Raw genomic sequence first — 24,047 nt, 5'->3', positions numbered from 1 at the left:
CCTCCGTGGCGGCCTCTAGAAGATTCCTTTGCATCGCCGCTGCCGCCATTGCCTTCGCGGCAGCCACAGCCTTCGGAGCCATCAATGTGCAGTCTCCGATCAGCCGCCCAAGAATACCCCACAGACACTCCGCGACCAAGCATCTCAGAAGGTGAAGCTCAGTCCGTTTAGGATGAATCCTGCCACGAGGGGGTTGCATTGGGGTACGAGGGGGCGGGGTCATGGAAGTCGTAAGGGGGAAGCAGAGGAAGTATCACCGTGCTAAATCAGAGGCTTGGGTCCAATCATCTCGACCACTCTGCCACAGCTAGCACTGCTAACGGCCTCCTACATGGCCGCCATCTTACCACCTTGAATTATTTCAACTGTATTCGTTATTATTATAACTGCTACATTTTTATAACGTTCTGAAGGTTAAGAGACTTTGATAACAAACAAATCATGCTAATGAAACCTATTGAACACCAATTGGTGATTTGAGTTTCCACAACATGCTTGCACTTGGTAGAATCTTAACCTTAAAAGCAATTGTGTTTTACTTTCGAAACCTTGTTTTCCTATTGCGAGATAGTGAGAAAAGAAAGGATCCTGGTGCTAATGTGGTTACTTAACAATATTAAATAAGGACAGGTGATTCAAATTACTAGGGATAGGCACATTTGGCTTACATTTAGATATAATCAATAAGCCGGTGTTAAAAATACTAATATTTTGGCATGTTGTCTCGAGGAAAGGTAAATAAATCCTTACCTGGACCACAGCAGAAATCACTGTAGGTAAGTCGAATAGAGGTAGCCGCAAAATGTTAAACAAAGAAATAGTTGTAAACACCTTTGATGCAGTTAAAATATTGTCTTTATCGAAATAAAAATAGACTCCAAAAGTAGCCAATGACACCTGAAAAGCAAAAAGAGTATTGAGCAAAGAATTGTACGTCCAATATAGTTGCCATAACTTGAAATACGATATCATAATTTTTTTAAACAAAAGATGCACTGTTTGTTATGGGTGTCTACGTAATACATCACAATTCAAGGGAACATAAATACTTGAAATGACATTTTAAAAGCGTAGGTTCTCATTGCCCGAGAGTACCTGTGTGCTTCTAAGAAGTGCCAGCGCTCTCCGATTTAAAGTATTAAACCCCCACTGAGAAGTGCAGGTACTCTACCCTTAAAATTAAAGAAGTGCTCAGTAGACGTGAGTACCTGCTCTTTTAAAGCAAAGAATACAGTGAAGTACAGTACAAAGTTTCAATAAAAAAATATAAAAGAGCTGTTGCACTAGCGATGATAAATTCAGGAGCTTTCCTGAGTCACATTTAAATGCACGTGAAAATCTATGAGAAAAACCTGTTCCCTGGGGGAGCTAAAGCTATTAAGAAGATCTGCTAACGGTCCTGAATTTTAGGGGGAAGATATCTGAGATGTGTGATGCACAGGACTGTTCTAGAACTTTCTGAAAGTGTGATTGTACCGTTATTTTCCCACGAGCCGTACTATAGCCTTATAGCCCGCCGTAGAGGGCTATACCGGCTATTAATTTAATATCCGGTATAGCCCAGCTACGAAGGGCTATAAGTCTATTAGAACATTCTGTCACTAGAGGGCAGAATGTTCTAACAAAAAAGAACAAAGACTTATGGGAGCATGAGGGGATTGGAATCCCCTCAGGCTCCCTGTAGCCTTTGTACACAGCCAGAGCTGTGAACAAAGAAACATTGGAATGTTGGAGCTCCAGGCTTATACCAGCCATTATAAGCCCGGAGCACTCCATTGTTTTCAAAGGAGCTCCCAACATTCCAATGTTCTAATATAGCCTTATAGCCCGCCGTAGAGGGCTATACCGGCTATTAAAGGCCCTCTCCAGCGTTAAAGGCCCCGAGCCGAAGGCGAGGGCCTTTAACAAGGGAGAGGGCCTTTAATAGCCGGTATAGCCCTCTACGAAGGGCTATAAGGCTATTAGAATATTCTGTCACTAGAGGACAGAATGTTCTAACAAAAAAAACAAAGCCTTTTGGGAGCGTGAGGGGATTGGAACCCCCTCAGGCTCCTTGAAGCCTTTGTCCACAGCCAGAGCTGTGAACAAAGAAACATTGGAATGTTGGAGCTCCAGGCTTATACCAGCCATTATAAGCCCGGGGCACTCCATTGTTTTCAATGGAGCTCCCAACATTCCAATGTTCTAATATTTTATATCTGGTAGTCACTTCTAAAAGCAGCCTCTCTCACATTTTCTCTCACATCCTAATTCTTTGAGGGAGTCTAGTCGGAGAAATTCACTCCCAGTGCTGTACCCGTTGTAGTATGGACATTCTGGCCAATTGCTGAGGAGAAAGTAGTCAGCTATGAAAATGGTTGGAGTCAAGGCATCTGTTGACTTTGTTTAAGGTGGCTAATTCAGGAGGAATTTTCCAGTCTGTTCGGTTTGTATGGAAACGGATACTTTGAAAGGAAAAGTATACAACTAAAAAGCTGCATTTCTCATGTTGCTCAGTGGAAGTATTTCAAGTAAAGTGCATTAGCTGTGAGATTGTGTTACAGCTAATTACGATCCTTCTTTTTAGGTCGAGCATAAGCGTACAACCCCTTGTATACTTTAGTATAGATATATCTCTGTCGGCCAAATGCCATTCCTTGCTTCTCATTTATTTGTTTCACTGTCCTTTAAAAATCCTTGCTTACTAGTGGCCCGTCCTGCCTCTTTGTCCCTCCTTTTTTCCTCCAAGGAGCAGGGAGTTAGTACAATATCATTACACTTTATTATTTTGAACTGCTTGTGGGAGGGGACTATTTTATTATGTTTTCAACCTCTTGTTACACTGTGGGTGCTCAGACGTAACTGCTTACATTGTATTGCAGCATTCACGTCTTGTCCTTCCTGACAGAAGCCAGCAGCAGCCAGGGAAGGCAGCAGCAGCCAACCATGCTTTATAGCTACTGCAACTCTAAGTCATGAAAAAATAAACCAAAACTTAAACACAGCTTGAAATGATACTTCAATATGCGTGCTGCTTGTGTTTTTCCCTCCCCTCCAGGACTTATGCTTGGCTGCTGGCTGAGGAGTTGGAAGTTTCTCCTCATTGGTTTTGCGCTGAGGCCAAAATGTTTCTTTCAGGAAAAATGTCCCCTTTAAAATGTGCATTTGAATGTATTACATTAAATAAAAACAGAACAAGAACACAGTGCCAGCACAAGGGCTGTGCAATCATTGCACTGGATACTGACTTCAGAGGGGCAATGTTTCCGAGTTTATTTTACTTTTAAAAGCACTCCACACATTCCTAGCCTCCTGCAATTTCCAGACTATAAACATCTCCAGTGATTGATGTTCTTGCTGGAGAGATCAGAGTTGTCTAGTGGAAGAAGCTTTAACTCATTGCAAGGTAGCCAGAGGGTTAATATGCCAGCCGTGAAGAAAGTGTACCATGCAGATTACAAAGTGCATAAAATGTAAATAGGTCAGTGGATTTCTGCTTTTCTGTTCCTTGCAGCTTATAAATAAAAATCCTAACAGAACAGTGAATTTATAACTGTCATCAAAGAACTGCATGCACTGCAAAGTAAAGATTAGAGAAGATATTTAAGTTGCAAAAAGGGTTCATCTGGATAGAAATGGATTCTTTATATTTAAGAGAACTCCTAACTATGGTGTTCTGTTTTCAAATCTGAGTGTGTGCTTCTGTAGTCCTCTGTATTATGTAACATTTCCTTTACAATCATTTATACACTTATTATCGATTGTCTCTGTGTAATTTGAGTGTGATGCAAAGTGCTCTGCCACCCTACACTGGTATGTGTTGTGCGTTATAACAAATTAAACGCATCTGAACATTAGTGGTTATGAAGCCTTAAGGGACACTGTTAAAGGGTGGTGGTGAGGGAATCCGTATCTCTCAGCCTTACATCAACATCACTTGAGCACCGTCTCAGCATCAACATAGCACCACCTCCTCATCAGTGCACCACCACAGCATCGGAGCAGCACCACCTTAACATCAGCACTGCACAGCACTATCTCAGCATCAGAGCAACACCAATGGAGCCCCCCTCAGCATCAGCGCACCACCACCTCAGCACAGTACCAACTCAACATCACTCAGCACCACCTGATCACCAGCTCAGCACCACCTCAGAAACAGTGCAGCACCACCTCCTCATCAGTGAGCCACCACCAGTGCAGCACCAACTCAGCATCAGTGCAGCACCATCTCCTCATTAGCACAGCACCAACTGAACACCACCCCCTCAGCATCAGCACATCCCCATCTCAGCATCAGCACAACACTACCTCCTCATCAGCGCAGCACCATATTGGCATCAGTACAGCACTACCTCCTCAGTGCACCACCAACTCAGCACCAGCACAGCACCACATCAACATCAGCTAAGCACCTTCTCAGAATTAGCACAGCACTACCTCTGCGTCAGTGCACTACTACTAGCGCAGCACCACCTCAGCAGCAACTCAGGACCCATGCAGCTCCACTTCAGCATCAGCGTATCACCAGCTCAGCATCACTCGGCACATCCTGAGCATCAGTGCTGCACCACCACCTCAGCATAACTCAACACCACTCATCATCACTCAGCACCACCACAGCATTACTCAATATCATGCAGCACCACCTCAATATCACTCAGCACCACCTCAATAGCATAACCTCCTCATCAGTGCATTACCAACTCAGAATTAGCACAGCACCACCTCTAAATTTGCATAGCACCATATCCACATCAGTGCACCACCACTTCACTACAACACCACATCAACATCACTTACCACCAAGTGAGCACCAGCTCTGCACCACCCGAGCACCAGTGTAGCAGCACCACCTCAGCATGACTCAGCACCACCTCAGCACTAGCGCAGCACCACCTCAGCATTAGTACAGCACTATTTCTGCATCAGTGCATCACCACCAGCTCAGCACCAAAGCAGCCCCCCCTTTGCAGCAACTTAGCGCCACTGCAGCACCACTTCAACATCAGTGCAGCATTACCTCAGCACAGCACCAAATCATCACCCATCACCACCTGAGAAACAGCTCAGCACCACCTCAGACCGAGCACAGCACAACCACCTCAGCCTCACTCCGCATCACTTCAGCCCTACTCAGCACCACCTCGGCATCATTCAGCACCACCTCATCATCACCTCAGCCTCACCTCCTCGTCACTTCACCACCAACTCAGCATCAGCACAGCATCCCCCCAGCACAGCACAACATAAACATCAGCACAGCACTATTTCTGCATCAGTGCACCACCACCTAAACAGCAACTCAGCACCCATGCAGCACCACCTCAGCATCAGCAGAGCATCACCTCAACAAAGCACCACCTCAGCACCAGCGCTGCACCATCACCTCAGCATGGCTCATTGCCACAGCGTCACTCAGCACTTCCTCAGCATGACTCAGCACCGCCTCAGTACATTCAGTATCACCTCCACACCAGCACACAACTACCTCAGCATCACTTAGCACTACCTGAGTTTCATTCAGCATCACCTGAGCATCAAATTTTTACCAGCACACCAGAACCTCAGCACTACTTCAGCATTACTCAGTACCACCTCAGTGTGCCCTCAGAATCTGGCATCTGTTGATTCTCTCCTAGTGTACGCCAGCTGCTGTTGATTCTCTCCTAGTGTACGCCCGCTACTCATGTTGTAATTGAGGTACTATTTCTCAAACTCCACCCTCCAATTGTTCATGTCCCTGCATAACAAAACAAAGCTATAACAAACAAGCATTACAAGAGATAGGAAGAGGTTGCCATCATTGCAAGGACAAAAAAAACTAGAAGACAATTTTTGATAATTCCTTCATTTAAAGAGTCATTCAATTTTACACAATGTCTTCTTTAAACTTCACTACATAACACTTCATAGCACAAAATGCCATTCCACATACTTACACTCCATTGCATACAGTCTCAAACCACATAATTCCAATACACTAAAAATACATACTTACAATCCACATAATACAACTGCACACAACACCACATAATTCCACTACCCAAATCTACACCACAGTTTCACACCACACAATCTCACAACTAACAAGTCCAATCCAACCCCCATAATTAGTACACACCACATACATCCATTCCAATCCATAACACATAGGTAAGAGACATTTACATTTACAATGCCAATAGCTTCAACTCTCCTTTTTTTAAACTCACAGATCTTATGCTTACCTCCTACCTATTTGTTCTTTTCTGTCACCAAAAATGCAAAGCTATACACAATGTTCCATGCCACACAATTCAGCTCCACACATTTTCAACCCACACCACATAATTTAACACCAAACCTCATAATACAACTCAACAACACAATGACACAACACCACATACATCCAATCCACACCACACAATTCCACATCGTGCCGCAAAATTCAAGTGCGCACCACATAAACAAACTATACAAGTTAACACTCCACACAATCCCACTACACATAATGCCACTAAACTGAATGCCACTAAACTGTTAACCATATATGTCCACAGCACACCATCCCACATAATTCTACTACACAAATCCACTCCACACCACACAATTACACAACTAACTAATCCAATCCAACCCATATAATTCCACTACACACCACATACATATACTCCATAACACATAAGTAAAATACATTGCCATTTACAATGCCGATAGCCTCAACACAAACAAATGCGAGACCGATTACATTTCCAATGCTTGTTTTATTTTTGTGTTCATATGTGTTTGGAGAAGACGTTTTATTCAAACACAACTTTCGATTCGTATTTCGTTTTGGAAAATGGGAACAGCTGGTGAGGAATTATCAAATGCAATTTCAAGGAAAAAATGTTTTCTGAAATTACAGGAGATAAAAGAAAGATACAAAACAAATAAGGATAAGACTCACTAAAGTTGCATACAGACGCTGAGGCCAATCTACAAGGGAAAGATTTAATTTTTCTTTAACCTAATGAGTTTGTACACATGTTATGAAATTAGTGTTTTCTTCTTAGTGGTTAGTCTTTGGGAGATTGTGTGCTAATGTGTATGTCTGTTCATAGGTGGGGACAGTTTGGTAACATTGGTAGCTTGAAGTAGACAGAGTTTGGCTGTTTTCATTTACAAGGATCGAATTTTGCGAGAATATATGAGAGTAGTTTCTATATGCTACAATAATCTTTTGTATTCTTCTTTCAGGTTTTTCTTCATTTTCCCTGCTGTTCCTACCCTAATCCCTTTCCCCCACTTGAGCACCCTAAAACACCGTGCCTTTATGGTAGGCAGAATTGGGGATATCAAGAGGTGGACCATTTTGATAACCGAGCTGATCCTGAGGAGTTCATTTCACGTTTTTTACGTGAAACCTTGACTAAGACACCCAATTACAACAGCACAGGCTGTATTCAACAGGTTAATAGAAGTCACCAAGTTGCCCATCAGCCATGTGACTTACCTATTTTAATACATAGCTTCTATTATTTCTTCTAAAGTAATCCTTCATCCGGAGCATATCTTATATATAGTGCTATATGTACCATCAAATATACACTTTCATATTTCCTACTGTCAACTACTACAGCATATAGTTCCACCTCCATAGGACATCTGCAAACTCAGCATGGAATTGTATACACTCGCATTAACGAATAAACTGGCCTAACTCCAACAAAGAGGAGTGGTTGTCAGTAATAGAGGACACGCTAAATGAGTTAGGACGCACTACAATAAACAAGATACAAGCTTGGACTTGTTTTCTAGAGCGATTAAAGACAAAAATGAAATCATTCAATACAAGGGTTAAAAGAGTCAACTCAAAAAAGAAACTGCCTATGGAGCTGCAAGACTTAAGAAGGGGTTTACGCAGAAGTCAAAAGAAGTTGCAGCTGAACTACAAAGATCGGCGTCACTTGGAAAATTTTCTTGCACAAAGAAATTTATATAAAAAAAGGGTTTGGGAGTATAAAAAACAAAGACTTCTGGATCAATCTGCTGGCCAGCTCCAATCTCCGTGACTCAAGTAAATTCTGGAAGATCATAAACCAACTATCAAGGCCGTTAAACGTCCTGACATCGAACATACAGGAATCTGAATGGGTAACTTTCCTGTCGTCAAAATTCAAAGAAAATCGAGCAAAGGCACTTGGCCAGCAAATTATTTCAGCTAATTTTATTAAAACCAGTAGCGAAGAAAAATGCTGTAGTCAGCCACCAACAACTGACCCAAGGTACACCTCACACCTTTCTGTACAACGTGGCACCTACTCTGTAGAGGAGATAATGAATATAATCCGAAAGGGCAAAAGTAATGGGGCACCAGGACCGAACGGTATCCCGCAAGCCACCTTTAAATATGCACCAGAATTTTGGGGACCGCCTCTTGAAAAACTCTTTGCAGATGTGCTAACTTGCAATCTTATCCCTGAAAGCTGGCAAGGCTCTATCATCACGCCTATATATAAAGGAGGAGATAGATCTAACCCCCTAAACTACCGACTAATAACATTACAGGATGTCGAAGCCAAATATTTCGCATCACTCCTTCTAAAAGATTTGGCAAACTGGTCAGAAGAGAAAGCAATGATCCCAATTAACCAAACTGGATTTAGAGCAGGAATCGGAACAATATCGAACATTTTATCTTTAACTATGATTGCAGGAGGAGCTTGGCGGGCATCCGAGATGGCCGCGTGAGCACAGCGCTCTCCGGACCCCCGCCACTCCCGGCATGATATCCTGAACATATCCTGACTTTTCACGAGGATTTGTGTGGAGGACGCTGGGCTGATCGTCCTGGAACTTTCGGAATTTGATTCTGACCCGGGGTGCCGGAGTTACGGTGATTCGAACTTTTGGGATCCGCCCTTGAGGTACGCCCGGGACTGGGTGAGGCTCTGTGGCCGTCTTGGAGTTGAACAACAGCGGCAGGGGGATTGGACTTGTGGGTCCCCCTCTTAAGTTTCGGTTTCGATTCTGCCTCAGACTGAGACATCTGGCAGGGGAGTCTGGCCTGGGCTGGGTCCGGGGCACGAGACGTCTGTCGGGCCTTTGGCTGGCTTATTCTCCTATCTGATTGGCTCTATCCTGGTGGTACCCTTTTGGCGGCTCTTTGATCCCGAAGCCTTACTTTCCTGTGCCCGTTCCATCGAGCCCGGTGAATCTCTTTGTGACGCAGTTTCCAACATGGCGGGCAGAGGGGACCGAGAGACAGGGAAGACCAAGACACCCCTGCGCGGGGGCCCGGTCCAGTCTAACATTATGGACCGTTACACCCACTCGAAGGGGTCCCCCGGAGCCGCCCTGCCCGGTCCAAGTGCTGCTGACCACATCGTGGACGCGTCAACGGAGCCGTCCTTACAGGCCATCATGGGCGCCATTTCTGGCATGAGGGAGACGATAGGCCAACAATACGAGGCCTTGGCCCACAAAATCGACACCGTGGCCATTGATGTGAACTTGATTCGAGCCGACCTATCGAAAACCAATGAGAAGGTGAAATCATTGGATCTCAAGTCATCCAGCCTCACGACGGACGTCTCGGAGATACAGACGGAGATTGGTAATCTCCGTAGAGTGAACGATTTCATGACCCGGCGCCTGGAGGACTTTGAGAACAGGGCACGTCGCTGTAATGTGCGCGTGGTTGGCGTTCCGGAGAATCCAGAACCTCACTCTGTTGATCTCCTGGTTGAGGACCTGATCCAAAACTATCTCGCTCCGTCTGGACTGAGTAAATTTTTCGCAGTAGAGCGTGCCCATCGAGTTCCGGGGGGCCAGGGTAAGCCAGGTGCCCCGCCGAGGCCTATTGTTGCGAAACTCTTCCATTATAGGGATCGGGACGCTATCCTGCAAGCATCACGTGTGAAGGGCCCGGTGGCCTTTGAGAACGCCACAGTGAACTTTTATCCGGACTTTTCTCAACAGGTCCAGAAACAGCGTATGGGCTTCCGTGGTGTCAAGAAGCGTCTTCGGGACATGGAGTTACGCTACGCTATGCTGTTTCCGACCAGGCTGCGAGTGGAGTACAATGACCGAACCTTTTTCTTTGCTCGGCCAGATTCTGTGAACGACTGGCTGGACTCTCTGCCTGGCCGACCTCCTGCGACTGAGTCCGACGCCCACCCGGGTGGTGCTGAGGGTGGTGTGGAGAGCTGAACAATTCGTCTACGCCTGGGCCCTCGTATAGAGTAAACTCTTCCGGGATTCTATGCCTAAGTGCCTCTACTGTTTGTGTGTTTTCCTCGTCATCTGTCTTGATCGGGGTGGCGGGTGGGCCAGAGCCTTTCCTCCTCTGGGGTCTTTTTGTAGAATGGGGGTTCTTGGGCGACAGGCACACTGCATGTTGGGGTGGCTTTTTAGCATTTTGCAGGGGTGCAGGGTGGGGGGTGTTTTCTTGATTGTTGGGGGGTGGGTGGTTGGGAAGTTCGATGTTTGTGTGTTATGTTTTCAAGGCGACATTATCTTGCTACTGATGGTTTTTATGTCATGCTCATGGAGGAGGGGTTTCGGCGTTGCTGTGTGGGATGGGGGTAGCGGGTTGAGGTTTGTTTCGTGGAATGTTAATGGTCTGGGGGATCGTATTAAGCGGAGTGTGGTGTTGAAATGTTTACGACGTTTATCTCCAGATATTGTTTTTCTGCAGGAGACTCATTTGGTGGGCAATACTTGTCGTGCGATGAATAGGTGGGGCTATCGCCTTGCCGCACATTCGGGGTTTACCACGGGTTCCAGGGGGGTGGGTATCCTTGTTCGGGCTTCCCTCCCCCTAGCTATTGATGATGTAATCCTTGATGATTGGGGGAGATATGCTGTCCTCGTGGGTCGTTATGAGGGTCGTACCCTCTCCTTATTTGCTGTTTATGTCCCCCCCGGCCTGCAGACTTCTACCTTTTCCGATTTGGGCCGTGTTTTGTTGGACCTCCCTAATAGTACTCTCTTCATTGCAGGTGACTTCAATTCTGTGTTCTCCGGTCTACACGATCGCCACCCCCCTAGGGACACTCCTTCGGCCCAACAGTGGCTGGGTGGGTTTCTGGATACGTTTGGTTTGGTGGATTGCTGGAGGCTTATGCATCCTACTCAGCTTCAATACACGTTCCACTCTGGGGCCCATGGGAGTTTGTCTAGACTGGATTATTTCCTGATGCCTGCGGCCCAGTCGCCGGCGGTGCGTGAGATTAGACACCTCCCCCGGGGCATTTCCGATCATTCTCCGCTCTGGCTTTGTTTTGAAATGGGGGTGGAGGCGGCGGGCCGGGTGGCTCCTATCAACCCATGGTACCTTACCTCCCCCGAGACCCGCAACCTTTTGACTAAGTCTTTGGACGCCTATTTTTTGGACAACGAGGGATCCGTTTCCTCTGCGATATCCCTGTGGGAGGCCTTTAAGACAGTGATTCGTGGACAGGCCCTTTCCCTTATTGTTGAATCCAAGAGGGCGAGGGATCGGGAGGTGGTGGACCTCGAGAGGGAGATTGCTGAAAGGGAGGCTGCCTTAGAGTCGGACGTCACATCTGATAAACTCCATGCCCTGGGTCTGAAACAATTTGCCTATAAGTCTTTGGTCACGGATGCGGCCAAACAGATGTTCCGGGAGCAACAGGGCCGTCTGTATGATGTGGGGGACAAGGCGGGCAAATTATTGGCGTGGTTGGATAAGAAGGAGAGGGCGAATCGTGTGGTGCCCGTGATTCAATCATCGAATGGTGTGAGAGTGACGGACCCGATTGGAATAGTTGCATGTTTTGCTGAGTATTTTCGTGTGGTTTATACCCCTGTGTCTGGACGGGATGTTGCTGACTCTCGCCTTCTGTTGCGCGATATAGCTTTGCCCAGTGTCTCCGATTTAGACTGTAAATCGTTGGAGTCCCCTTTTACTACTGACGAGATAGCTACTGCCATACGCTCACTCCGTTCGGGCAAAGCCTTGGGCCCAAACGGGTTGCCAATTGAACTGTACAAGCTACGTCCTGATAAGGTGGCGACATGTTTTTGGAGTCCCGGGAACGGGGTGTTCTCCCGTATGATCAGCGTCTGGCTACGATAGTCGTAATTCCCAAGGACCGTAAACCGCGGGACCTTTGTTCGTCTTATAGGCCCATTTCCTTGTTAAACGTTGAGCCCAAGGTCCTGGCTAAGCTCCTGGCGACCCGCCTCTTGACGGTCATTAGTGACTTGGTTCATCCGGATCAATCCGGATTTATCCCACATCGCAACACGGCTCTTAACCTACGTCGTCTCCACGGTGCTGTTGCGAGGGCGGGGCTTCTGACGGAACCGGCCATTTTGGCCTCGTTGGATGCCTCGATGGCTTTTGACACAGTGGAGTGGCCCTATCTTTGGGCTGCTCTTGAAAAATTTGGTTTTGGTCCTGAGTTTATCGGTTGGGTGAAGTTGTTATACGCTGAACCCTTAGCGCAGGTAGTGGTGAACGGTAGAGTTTCTGTCCCCTTCTGCCTTGGTAGGGGGACCCGTCAGGGTTGCCCCTTGTCTCCGTTGCTTTTTGCGCTCGCCCTGGAACCGTTAGCTGCGTGGCTTCGATGGGAGCCTTCACTCAAGGGGATCCGTTGGTCACCGGACTTTGAGGACCGCGTCTCACTTTACGCGGATGACATTCTTTTGTATCTTACTTCCCCGCGTAAATCTCTAAATGTTTTATTTGATGTTCTTACCTCGTTTGGAGCTAACTCGGGCCTAGTTATTAATTGGGCTAAGTCCTGCGTGTACGTTCTTTCGGGTGTTTTGCCCCCATTGCCGGACAGATTTCCTATCCAGGTGGTCCAGTCTGGCTTCCAGTATTTGGGGATCTTTATTACGCTGGACTCCTCACTCCGATTCGAGCGCAATCTCCTCCCCCCGCTTCTTAGGCTGCGACTAGATGTGGCCCGTTGGCGTAAGCTGCCCCTGTCTCCTCTGGGCAGGGCAGCCCTTTTTAAAATGATGTCCTTGCCGCGGTTCCTCTACGCACTTCAGAATTCTTATGACAACGTTCCCGCTACCTATTTCCGAGAGATCGAGAGTCTTCAAAGACAACTGATCTGGGACGGGCGTCCACGTATTGCCCTTGCGAAACTCACCATCCCTTGGTATGACGGGGGCATGGCGCTCCCTGACATCAAGAGATATTACTGGGCTGCCCAGCTGTCCGCCATCAACCACGCGATGTACTCACCGGGTCGGGATCCGGCCTTTGAGATGGATAGACTCCAGCTGCCGGGAGGGGACTTTAATAGAGCGCTTTATTCTAGATCGGCCGGGCGCCATCTTGTGGGCCCATCCAGGATCGCAGTCACTGTGTGGCGCGCCGCGCATGTGAGTTTGGGCTGGGAGAATCGACTGACACTGGCGACGCCGCTTTATGCCTCTGAACGTTTGGGGTGTCTCTGGTCTACTAAGGGATTCGACCGCTGGGATATGATTGGGATATGTAAGGTGGGTGATGTCTGTGCGAAAGGTAGCGTGAAGTCATTCCAGACCCTTAGGGCAGAATACGACCTGAGTGATAGAGAGTTTTTTCGGTATCTGCAGGTCCGACATGCCCTGGCCTCAGTTCTAACTCCTGGTGTGACCCTGCCCGAGTCTTCCCCCCTTGAAGATCGTATACTAGATGGACACCTGCCTGATAGTACTATCTCCCTTATTTATAAAAAATTGATTCATAGTCGCGCAGACCTGTTGGTCCGCCTTAGGGAGCTGTGGGTCGGTGACGGATTGGAATTAGATGACGAGGATTGGCAGTCAGCACTCTCTTCTCCTAAGGAGGTCGCCATTCACGCCCGTCTTCGTTTGGTGCAACTTAAGATCCTCCACCGCGTGTATGTAACTGGCCCGCGCCTGGTTGTAATGGGTTTTTCCCCGGATGGCTTATGTAAGCGTGGCTGTGAGATGAGTGCTACATTTATGCATATACTTTGGGAATGCCCGTTGGTAGCGGCCTACTGGATTGATGTACTTGATGTGATGACTGTCGTGACTGGTGTTGCCCTGCGGCCTGAGGCCCGACGATGCCTGTTGAACGTGTGGGAACCCACCGATTATTCTGTGGCCCAGACCAGATGGGCGACCTTGAGGTACATGGTCGCGAAGCGGGACATTGCGCAACTTTGGGGCGCATCCAGACCTCCGGACGTTTCGGTGTGGGAGGATAACATGGACTGGTCCATGTTTCGAGAGAAGACCGTCTATGTGGCTAGGGGCAGACCCAGGGCGTGGACTAAAATTTGGGGTCAGTGGAATGCATATCGTGGAGACATTTGTACCCCTCCCTTGGTTGACACATCCGATGTTACCCTGTCTCCCTAGGCTGACGTTCCCGAAATCTTTCATCCTCTTTTTGAGATTTTCCTGTCCTCCCTGCTGCCCCCCCCCCCCCCGGCCTTGCCGAGTCTCATTGATTTACCTTTATCTTCCTGATTAGTGTACTTCCCCTCTGTCATCTGGGCTGACGTGATTGCTACATTCGCCTTGTTTTGGTTTGTTATTTTAATGTTTAAGACAAAACTGTTGTGTCCTGTCAAATGCTTTGTGCAATATTTAATCTGTGATTGGGGCCTGGCCACGGAGATTAATGTTTACTGCTTGGTACGTGCTTTGCGAATTAGCGGCCAGCCCGTGTGGTTGTAGGCCCATCTCTGTACTTTTTATCTGATTGCTCAATAAAAGTTTTTAACCCAAAAAAAAAATAAATAACTATGATTGCAGAAAAATGCCAGCGCACTAAGCAGGAGCTGAACCTGTGTTTTATCGACTTGCAGGCGGCATTTGATAGTGTCGATCGGAATCTTCTATGGGCAAAGCTGAGAGTATGGAATATACCAGAGAACATATTAAGGGGCCTGCTGTTATTCTACTCAGACACCTGGACACAAATCAAACTAGGGGACGGTTCACTATTATCAAGAAAAGTTTACACAACAACCGGCTTAAAACAGGGATGCGTCCTGGCTCCACATTTATTTAATTTATTTATCTCAGATCTCTCAGGTATACTAAACAACTGCAACTCTCACTCGCCGAAACTTGGCAACTTACAACTTACACATCTGGCATATGCCGACGACATTGTGCTTATGAGCCTAACTAAAGTCGGTTTGTCCAGATTACTAACGGAACTATCAGAATTCCTGTCCGCGAACAACCTTGCTCTTAACCTGTCCAAAACAAAAACAATGTTAATCACTAATCGACGATCAGCACATCTTAATATCATGCTGGAAGGAAAACACCTGGAAAGGGTAGCAAGTTATAAATATCTAGGATTTTATATTGACGACAGATGTACCCTAAAATTCAGAAAAACTATATGACGCAAAGAGCTGGAGCTTTAATATTTGCACTTAGCATTCTGTCAAAAAAACTGGAGGGCCCCTCGCTTAAACCACTACTGACAGTGATTGCCAGCAAAGTACTTCCAACCTTAGCATATGCTAGTGTAGCCATGCTGGGTAAGGACGCTATTATTCTAAACAAACTGGTGACAAAAATTTATAAAAAAGCTCTCAGACTTCCTACCTCAGCCTCTCCAGCGCAGATGCGCCTAGAATTTGGCATCATGAATGAAACTCTAGGAAGACTCTATACATGCATCAGGGTATGGTACCGAATTAAGATGAATGCTATTGATAATAATCTTAATAGATTTTTATGGCAGGAACTGGAACTACATAAAAACTCAGAAGCTAACAAATACTTGACTTGCGCTCTGGAGCAAACGTGCACTGCTAACCTGTGGGACAAAAACTTGCCATTCATCTCCTTTAAACAGGCATTAAATAAGGCGGCCAAATTTCATTCGTTGATTACTGACAAAGCCATTTTCTCAGACCGCTCTCATTCCTGGACTGTGATCAACGGTTACAAAAAACTTACCCCAGCTGCCTACTTAGACACAACCTATTCCGTCTTTTTAAAAAAAAAAGCTGATGGCTCTGAGACTAGGTAAATACCCAACCTTGGCTGACGAACCCGCTTGGAAACACTACGACACAGTTGTCTGTCGCCTCTGTGGCACCACAAAAGAAGACATAATTCATATCATATGTCATTGCAAGAACCTGAGCCAGGAGCGCACGCTCTTTTTAAAGTACAATTTTCGGGTCAAGAGACTACGCACCTGCAGGTCTGCTGTTATTGGTGGTTTGGACTCAACAGCTCCTATAATTAACTGCAAACTGATAACATTCTTGATAGCTTTTGAAAAACGCCTGAAAGCAACTGGTCATGTTTAGATTTAATGAGGCTTCTTATTATTATTAACTTTTTCTCCTTTTAACTGCTAGCTGATAAAGTTTTTGATGGCCTTAAAACAACGCTTGAAAGTAATTGGTCACCTCTAGATTTAATAAGACCATCATTTTATCTTTAACCTCTGTTTTAAACTGTATTTGATGAATTTTACCTTCTCTTTTGATATTGAATACTAACTGTAAGGATATTTGTTATGGTTTTAATTAACTAAACAATAAAGTTTACTTACACTCGCATGTGTGCACAGTTTCAATTTGAGCTTGTACTGATACAATCAATGATTGTTCTTGTTATTCTCATTTATTCCATATTCTTGCTCTCTTAAACTGTTTTCGTGGCATTTAAAACTATGTGAAACAGAGAAGATACAGTACTTTGTCTATGCCCCCACTGTAATATAAAAACATACGGTTGAGTTTACAAACTAGATAACTTCATTTCAGCCTGATCTAGGGAAAGGATGTGGCGCAGCAGCAGAGCTGTCGATTAGCAGGGGATCCGGGTTCGTCAGCTCAACATTCTGTGATTCTGGGCAAACCACTTAATCTCACTGTGCCAATGGACAGCGCCCGGAAACCCTCACAGGTGATATATAAATCTACAAATTTAATTTAATCAAAACTAGCAGGCTACTTTGTGGGAGACTTGGACCTGCCATAGACACCTGGATATTACCGGTCTTTTGGGTCCCTTAATAGGAATAGCTAACACTGGAGCAATATTTCTTACACTGCTTTACATGTTTCATAGGAAAGAACTGAGGCAAATCACACATAATTTGGCTTAAAAACCATGGAACATAACAATAGCTTCAGTCTTCCTAAAGAAAAAACGCAGTATTGCTCTATTTAGCTGTCCATCTTGTTAATAATCAACTGCTTTAAAAATATTCACAGATTGAACAAGGTCATCTACGAAATCATCAACCTGAACCAATAGGTGTTTATGCAAACTGAAATGATGTCAAACTGTGCAAATATTTCTGGTATTAATCATTGGCTCAAGTCAATTGGACCACATTTTATACATGCAGGAATGCTATGGATACTGAGGATGGTTTTATCTAAAGCATTAGGGAGGGCGGAGTCTCGCGTCCAAAGAAAATGACGAAATCTCCCTGTGCTCCGCATCGGCCCAGCCTATGTGTGGCCTAATCTCTGTGCAGAGGAGTGAGTCAGCAGGCAACAAGATGGCAATGCAAGGCGGCAAAAGGAGTAGATGCAGCAATTTCCATCTCACTGCTCCAACTGGCCCCAGACCAAACCACTCCCTCCCACATCACTAGGGTGACCAGACATCCCGGATTTGCCCGGACAGTCTGGGTTTTCACCAGCTGTCCCGGCAGATTTTGGCAATTTTGGCTCATGTCCTGGTTTTTAGAGGGGTCGATCGAAAACAGTGAAAGGCACTTTTTTGGTTGTTCAAAAGTTGTGGTAGTTACCAGCTGTTATAAGTAAGCAATTTCATTAGGTATGATGTTGCTTGCAGAAATTACATTTGATTTATTTTCTTAATGCATCTTCTCTGATCCTATGTTGATAAGAGCTGTCATTCTCAATCAATCAATCAATCATGCCATTTGTATAGCACACTACTCACCCGGGAGGGTCTCAAGGCGCTTGGGGGGAGGGGTATGCTACTGTTTGAACAGCCAGGTCTTGAGTTGTTTCCTGAAGGCGAGATGGTCCTGGGTCAGCCGAAGGTGGATGGGGAGGAAGTTCCAAGTCTTGGCAGCCAGGTAAGAGAAGGATCTTCCTCCGGCGGTGGCTCTTCGGATGCGTGGTACGGCTGCGAGGGCGAGGCTGGTGGACCGTAGCTGGCGGGTGGGCGTGTAGAAGGTCAGGCGGTCGTTGAGGTACTTGGGGCCCAGGTCGTGGAGAGACTTGTGTGCATGGGTGAGGAGCCGGAACGTGATCCTCTTGTCGACGGGGAGCCAGTGCAGGTTCCTCAGGTGGCTGGAGATGTGGCTGCGTCGGGGGACATCCAGGATGAGTTGGGCGGAGGCGTTCTGGATGCACTGGAGTCTTTTCTGTAGCTTGGCTGTGGTTCCGGCGTAGAGGGCGTTTCCGTAGTCCAGTCGGCTGGTGACGAGTGCCTGGGTGACAGTCTTCCTGGTCTCGGTCGGGATCCAGCGGAAGATCTTGCGAAGCATATGCAGGGTGTTGAAACACGATGAGGAGACGGCGTTGACTTGTCTGGTCATCAAGAGGGAGGGGTCCAGGATGAAGCCCAGGTTGCGAGCGCGGTCGGTTGGCTTGGATGGGGGCCACCAGGAGTCGTCCCAGGCGGAGGGCGAAGATCCCAGGATGAGGACTTCCGTCTTGTGCGAGTTCAGTTTCAGGCGGCTGTCCTTCATCCACTCGGCGACGTCTTTCATCCCTTCGTGTAGGCAGGTTCCGGCGGTGTCGGGGTCTCTGGTGAGGGAGAGGATCAGCTGGGTGTCATCGGCGTAAGAGATGATGTTGAGGTTGTGCTGGCGTGCGATGGCTGCGAGAGGTTTCATGTAGATGTTGAAGAGGGTGGGGCTGAGTGAAGATCCTTGCGGGACGCCGCAGATGACTTCGGTGGCCTCGGAGCGAAACGGGGGGAGGCGGACTCTTTGTGTTCTTCCGGCGAGGAACGAGATGATCCACTCCAGTGCCTTCTCTTGGATACCGATGTTGCTGAGGCGCTGGACAAGGGTGCGGTGGCAGACCGTGTCGAACGCAGCGGAGAGGTCCAGGAGGATGAGGGCCACTGTTTCCCCCTTGTCGAGCAGGGCCTGGATGTCATCGGTGGCTGCGATGAGGGCGGTCTCGGTGCTGTGGTTGGCTCTGAAGCCGGACTGCGAGGGGTCGAGGGATCCGTTCGTCTCGAGGAAGGCGGTCAGCTGTCTGTTGACGATCTTCTCGATGACTTTAGCAGGAAAAGGGAGGAGCGAGATGGGGCCGAAGTTTTTGAGATCGGTGGGGTCCGCTGTAGGTTTCTTCAGGAGGGCGCTGATCTCGGCGTGCTTCCAGCTCTCCGGGAAGGTGGCGGTGTTGAAGGAGGCGTTGATGATGTTCCGGAGTTGGGGTGGGATGGTGGAGTCAGCCTTGTTGAAGACGTGGTGTGGGCAGGGGTCGGTCGGTGATCCGGAGTGGATGGTGTTCATCGTGCGGGCTTCGGAGGGTGAAAAATTGTAGTCCTATTTTTCCAAAATGTTCCTGTATTTGGTTCTCAAGATCTGGTCACCCTACACACCACCGATCTGCTGGCTAAGCAGCACAGCTCTGCTGAAACTATCACGCCGAACGAGTAAAGCAGAGACGATCTAATAATAATCTAAAACTGCACTCACCTGTGGAAAACTGCTGGTGGTAAGGAAGGAGAGGGAGGCAGACACAGCTGGTGGACGGTGGAAGCCCCTGGTACTCCCTAGGACTGTATGTTTATGGTGCTAGTCCATGAACATAAAAAGAGGGTTATCACGCAACCACCTGAAACTAAACCAAGATAAGCGGACATTCTCCTCATCTCCAAGAAGAAGAAGAACCCCCAAATCACAGAATGGCTAAAAGCTATTGATGCTCTCAACTATAACGCCACCCTAGCCAAATCTGTAAAATCACTGGGAATCACTCTGGACCCTAAATTAGACATGTGTAAACACATCAAGAACACCGCAAAGAGCGCCTTCCTCAATCAATCAATCAATCAATCATAGCATTTGTATAGCGCGCTACTCACCCGGAGGGGTCTCAAGGTGCTGGGGGGAGAGGGGTCCGTTACTGCTCGAACAGCCAGGTCTTGAGTTCCTTCCTGAAGGAGAGATGGTCCTGGGTCAGCCGAAGGTGGATGGGGAGGGAGTTCCAGGTCTTGGCTGCCAGGTAGGAGAAGGATCTTCCTCCGGCGGTGGCTCTGCGGATGCGTGGTACAGCGGCGAGGGCGAGGCTGGTCGATCGTAGCTGGCGGGTGGGCGTGTAGAAGGTCAGGAGGTCGCTGAGGTATTTGGGGCCCAGGTCGTGGAGAGCTTTGTGTGCGTGGGTGAGGAGCCTGAATGTGATCCTCTTGCTGACGGGGAGCCAGTGCAGGTCTCCCAGGTGGCCGGAGATGTGGTCGTGTCGGGGGATGTCCAGGACGAGTCGGGCGGAGGCGTTCTGGATGCGTTGGAGTCTTTTCTGAAGTTTGGCTGTGGTTCCGGCGTAGAGGGTGTTCCCGTAGTCCTGTCGGCTTGTGACGAGTGCCTGGGTGACGGTCTTCCTGGTCTCGGTGGGGATCCATCGGAAGATCTTACGGAGCATGCGCAGGGTGTTGAAGCAAGATGAGGAGACGGCGTTGACTTGTCTGGTCATCGAGAGGGAGGAGTCCAGGATGAAGCCCAGGTTGCCTGCGTGGTCCGTTGGCTTGTGAGTGGTGCCCAGGGCAGCGGGCCATTAGGAGTCGTCCCAGGCGGAGGGCGATGATCCCAGGATGAGGACTTCTGTCTTGTCTCAGTTCAGTTTCAGGCGGCTGTTCTTCATCCACTCTGCGACGTCTTTCATCCCTTCGTGTAGGCTGGTTCTGGCGGTGGCGGGGTCGTTGGTGAGGGAGAGGATCAGCTGGGTATCGTCGGCGTAGGAGATGATGTTGAGGTTGTGTTGGCGTGCGATGGCTGCGAGGGGGCCCATGTAGACGTTAAAGAGGGTTGGGCTGAGTGATGATCCTGTGGTACGCCGCAGATGACTTCAGTGGCCTCGGATCTGAACGGGGGGAGGCGGACTCTCTGGTTTCTTCCGGCGAGAAACAAGATGATCCATTCCAGTGCCTTCTCTTGGATTCCGATGTTGCTGAGGCGCTGTACTAGGGTGCGGTGGCAGGCAGTGTCGAACGCTGCCGAGAGGTCCAAGAGGATGAGGGCCGCTGTTTCTCCGTTGTCGAGCAGGGATCTGATGTCATCGGTGGCAGCGATCAGGGCGGTCTCGGTGCTGTGGTTGGCTCGGAAACCGGACTGCGAGGGGTTGAGGGGTCCATTTGTCTCGAGGAAGGCGGCGAGCTGTCTGTTGACGGTCTTCTCGATGACTTTGGCAGGAAAAGGGAGGAGCGAGATGGGGCAGAAGTTCGTGAGGTCGGTGGGGTCCGCTGTTGGTTTCTTCAGGAGTGCGCTGAGCTCGGCGTGCTTCCAGCTCTCCGGGAAGGTGGCGGTGTGGAAGGAGGTGTTGATGATGTCCCGGAGTTGGGGTGCGATAATGGAGTCTGCCTTGTTGAAGACGTGGTGGGGGCAGGGGTCGGTTGGTTATCCGGAGTGGATGGTGTTCATCGTGAGGGTGGTGTCTTCGGTGCTGACCGGGGTCCAGTTGCAATGGGTGGTGGTGGGGGGCGGTGGTTCGCCAGTTGGGTGCGTGGTCGGTGTGCCGAAGCTGTTGTGTATGTCGGCAATCTTGCGGTGGAAGAAGGTGGCGAGTGAGTCGCAGAGGTCTTGTGAGGGTGTGATGTCGTTGTTTCCAGCGCTGGGGTTGGAGAGCTCTCTGACGATGCTGAAGAGTTCCTGGCTGTCATGGGCGTTGTTGTCCAGTCGTTCTTTGAATGCCGTCTTCTTGGTGGTGCGGATCAGCTGGTGGTGCTTGCGGGTGGCGTGCTTGAGGGCGGTCATGTTGTCTGTGGTCTGGTCGTGGCGCCAGGCTTTCTCGAGGGTGCAGCAGTTCTTCTTGGAGTCCTTGAGTTCGCCGGTGAACCAGGGGGCTTTCTTTCTGCTGGAATTGAAATTAAAACAGTGAGCAACCCAGGATACCCTTGAGGGCTTGGGTAATTTAGATAGAAGGGTAAAGGTGCCTTCAAGGGAATTCGTTTAGAAAAAGCTTGAATTAATTTCGAATTTGAATTGTAGGGATAAATTAATGTTCCCTATGTGAATTTAATCTCACTCTGTAAATAAATTGAATTCACATAACATCACAAAACCATGAATATCTACACAAACGATAAAGACAAACACAAACAAGGTGTATAGAGAAAAGAATTTATCAAAAAATAGTTCATTCAGTATATACAGTGAAAACAATAGGTCTGCAGGTCTATAAATAATAAATAAATATACAACTCAATTTTGCAATTGGGTTCGCATTTATTCCCGTTTAAATTGCTACTCTATCACCAATATGGACAATCGTATGATTTAGTCGTTTGATGGAACAAATTATTATTTAACCCCTAACAGGAACTGTAATCACTGCATTCACTATATGCAAATAGTGATGTCTGGGCTTTAGCAAATGTTGACATGATAGAGTGGTTAAAAGAACCTTCAATGTTTCTGTGGATTTAATCTGGTGATGATTAGATTTATACAATCTGCCTTCTCAAAACATTCTATGTTGGCAATTACTATGCTCTATGTAAATAATGTATTGTGTTTTTGAAATGTTTTATGTGCTGTTAGTAGTATTATTACTGTCTGTGTAGCAAGGTGTTGTGGATAAGATAACTTGATTTAAGAATTGTGTGTAACTGAAAAACATTTCTGTTGCAGATTGCACTGTGTCAATATACAGTTTTTAATTGACTCCAGTCCTGAAGATGGTCTCAATAAGCACCCTCTAAAGAGACCGAAACGTCGACCTCCACCTCATCCTTTTGTATTATTCACTGTACTTTTTGGATAGGTGTTTTTAGGTTCTGTTGAGTTGTATATTTATTTATTATTTATAGACCTGCAGACCTATTGTTTTCACTGTATATACTGAATGAACTATTTTTTGATAAATTCTTTTCTCTATACACCTTGTTTGTGTTTGTCTTTATCGTTTGTGTAGATATTCATGGTTTTGTGATGTTATGTGAATTCAATTTATTTACAGAGTGAGATTAAATTCACATAGGGAACATTAATTTATCCCTACAATTCAAATTCGAAATTAATTCAAGCTTTTTCTAAACGAATTCCCTTGAAGGCACCTTTACCCTTCTTCTTTCTGCTGGGCCTGCTGGGAGGGTTCTTTAGTTTTGCGAGGTCATCGGCGCAGGCGGTCAGCCACTGTGTGAGGTTGCTGGCTGCTTCGTTGGGGTCTGTTGTACTGGTGGGAGGGTTCTGGCTGAGGGAGGTGGTGAGCTGCTCGGCGGTGATCTTGCTCCAGCTCCGGCGAGGAACCTGTTGCGGGTGGTGGTGGTTCGTGGTTCTTCTGAAGCTGAAGTGGACGCAGCTGTGGTCAGTCCAATGGAGTCCGGTGGAGTGGCTGAAGGAGATGTGCTTGCTGGAGGAGAAGATGGGGTCAAGCGTGTGGCCGGCGTAGTGGGTGGGGGTGTTCACCAGTTGCTTGAGTCAGAGTTTGGCGAGGTTGTCCAGCAGGGTGGTGGTGTTGCTGTCCTTGTTGTTCTCCATGTGGAAGTTGAGGTCCCCTAGGAGGATGTAGTCAGCGGAGGGAAGGGCGTGTGGGCTGATGAAGTCTGCGATGTCTTCGCTGAATTGTGTGCGTGGTCCCGGGGGTCTGTAGATGAGGGTGCCTCTGAGGGTCGTCTTGGGGTCGGTGTGTATCTGGAAGTGGAGGTGTTCGGCGGCGGTGAAGGTGTCGTTGGAGTTGGTCGAGATGCGGATGGTGTTCTTGTGTACGATGGCGATGCCTCCTCCAGTCTGGTTGACGCGGTCCCTCCGGGTGATCTTGTATCCGTCCGGGATGGCTATGGCGATGTCGGGTGCTGAGGAGGCGTTCATCCAGGTTTCCGTGAGGAAGGCGACATCTGGTGATGTTGTGTCGAGGAGGTTCCAGAGTTCGACGGCGTGTCTGTGGACGGAGCGGGTGTTGAGCAGGATGCACTTGAGGTGGTTGTTGCTGGTGCTCGGCTTGGCGGGTGCGGTGCAGGTCCGGAGG

The 24,047-nt window shown here is 47.8% G+C and overlaps 1 protein-coding gene across 1 annotated transcript in view; it reads right to left on the bottom strand.

The window, feature by feature from the left end:
* LOC144773378 (ATP-binding cassette sub-family C member 2-like) overlaps positions 1–24,047 on the bottom strand; it is a 560,817-nt gene that overhangs the window by 300,274 nt on the left and 236,496 nt on the right. Inside the window, exon 9 of the mRNA XM_078658348.1 lies at positions 751–897. Coding sequence (XP_078514474.1) covers positions 751–897 — 147 coding nt within the window. The remainder of the gene's footprint in view (positions 1–750; positions 898–24,047) is intronic.

This window comes from Lissotriton helveticus, chromosome 8, assembly GCF_964261635.1.
Source record: "Lissotriton helveticus chromosome 8, aLisHel1.1, whole genome shotgun sequence".
In the NCBI taxonomy this organism is placed as follows: Eukaryota; Metazoa; Chordata; class Amphibia; order Caudata; family Salamandridae; genus Lissotriton; species Lissotriton helveticus.
Note: the sequence above shows the minus strand (reverse complement) of the source record. Positions and strands in the feature narration are given on the sequence as shown.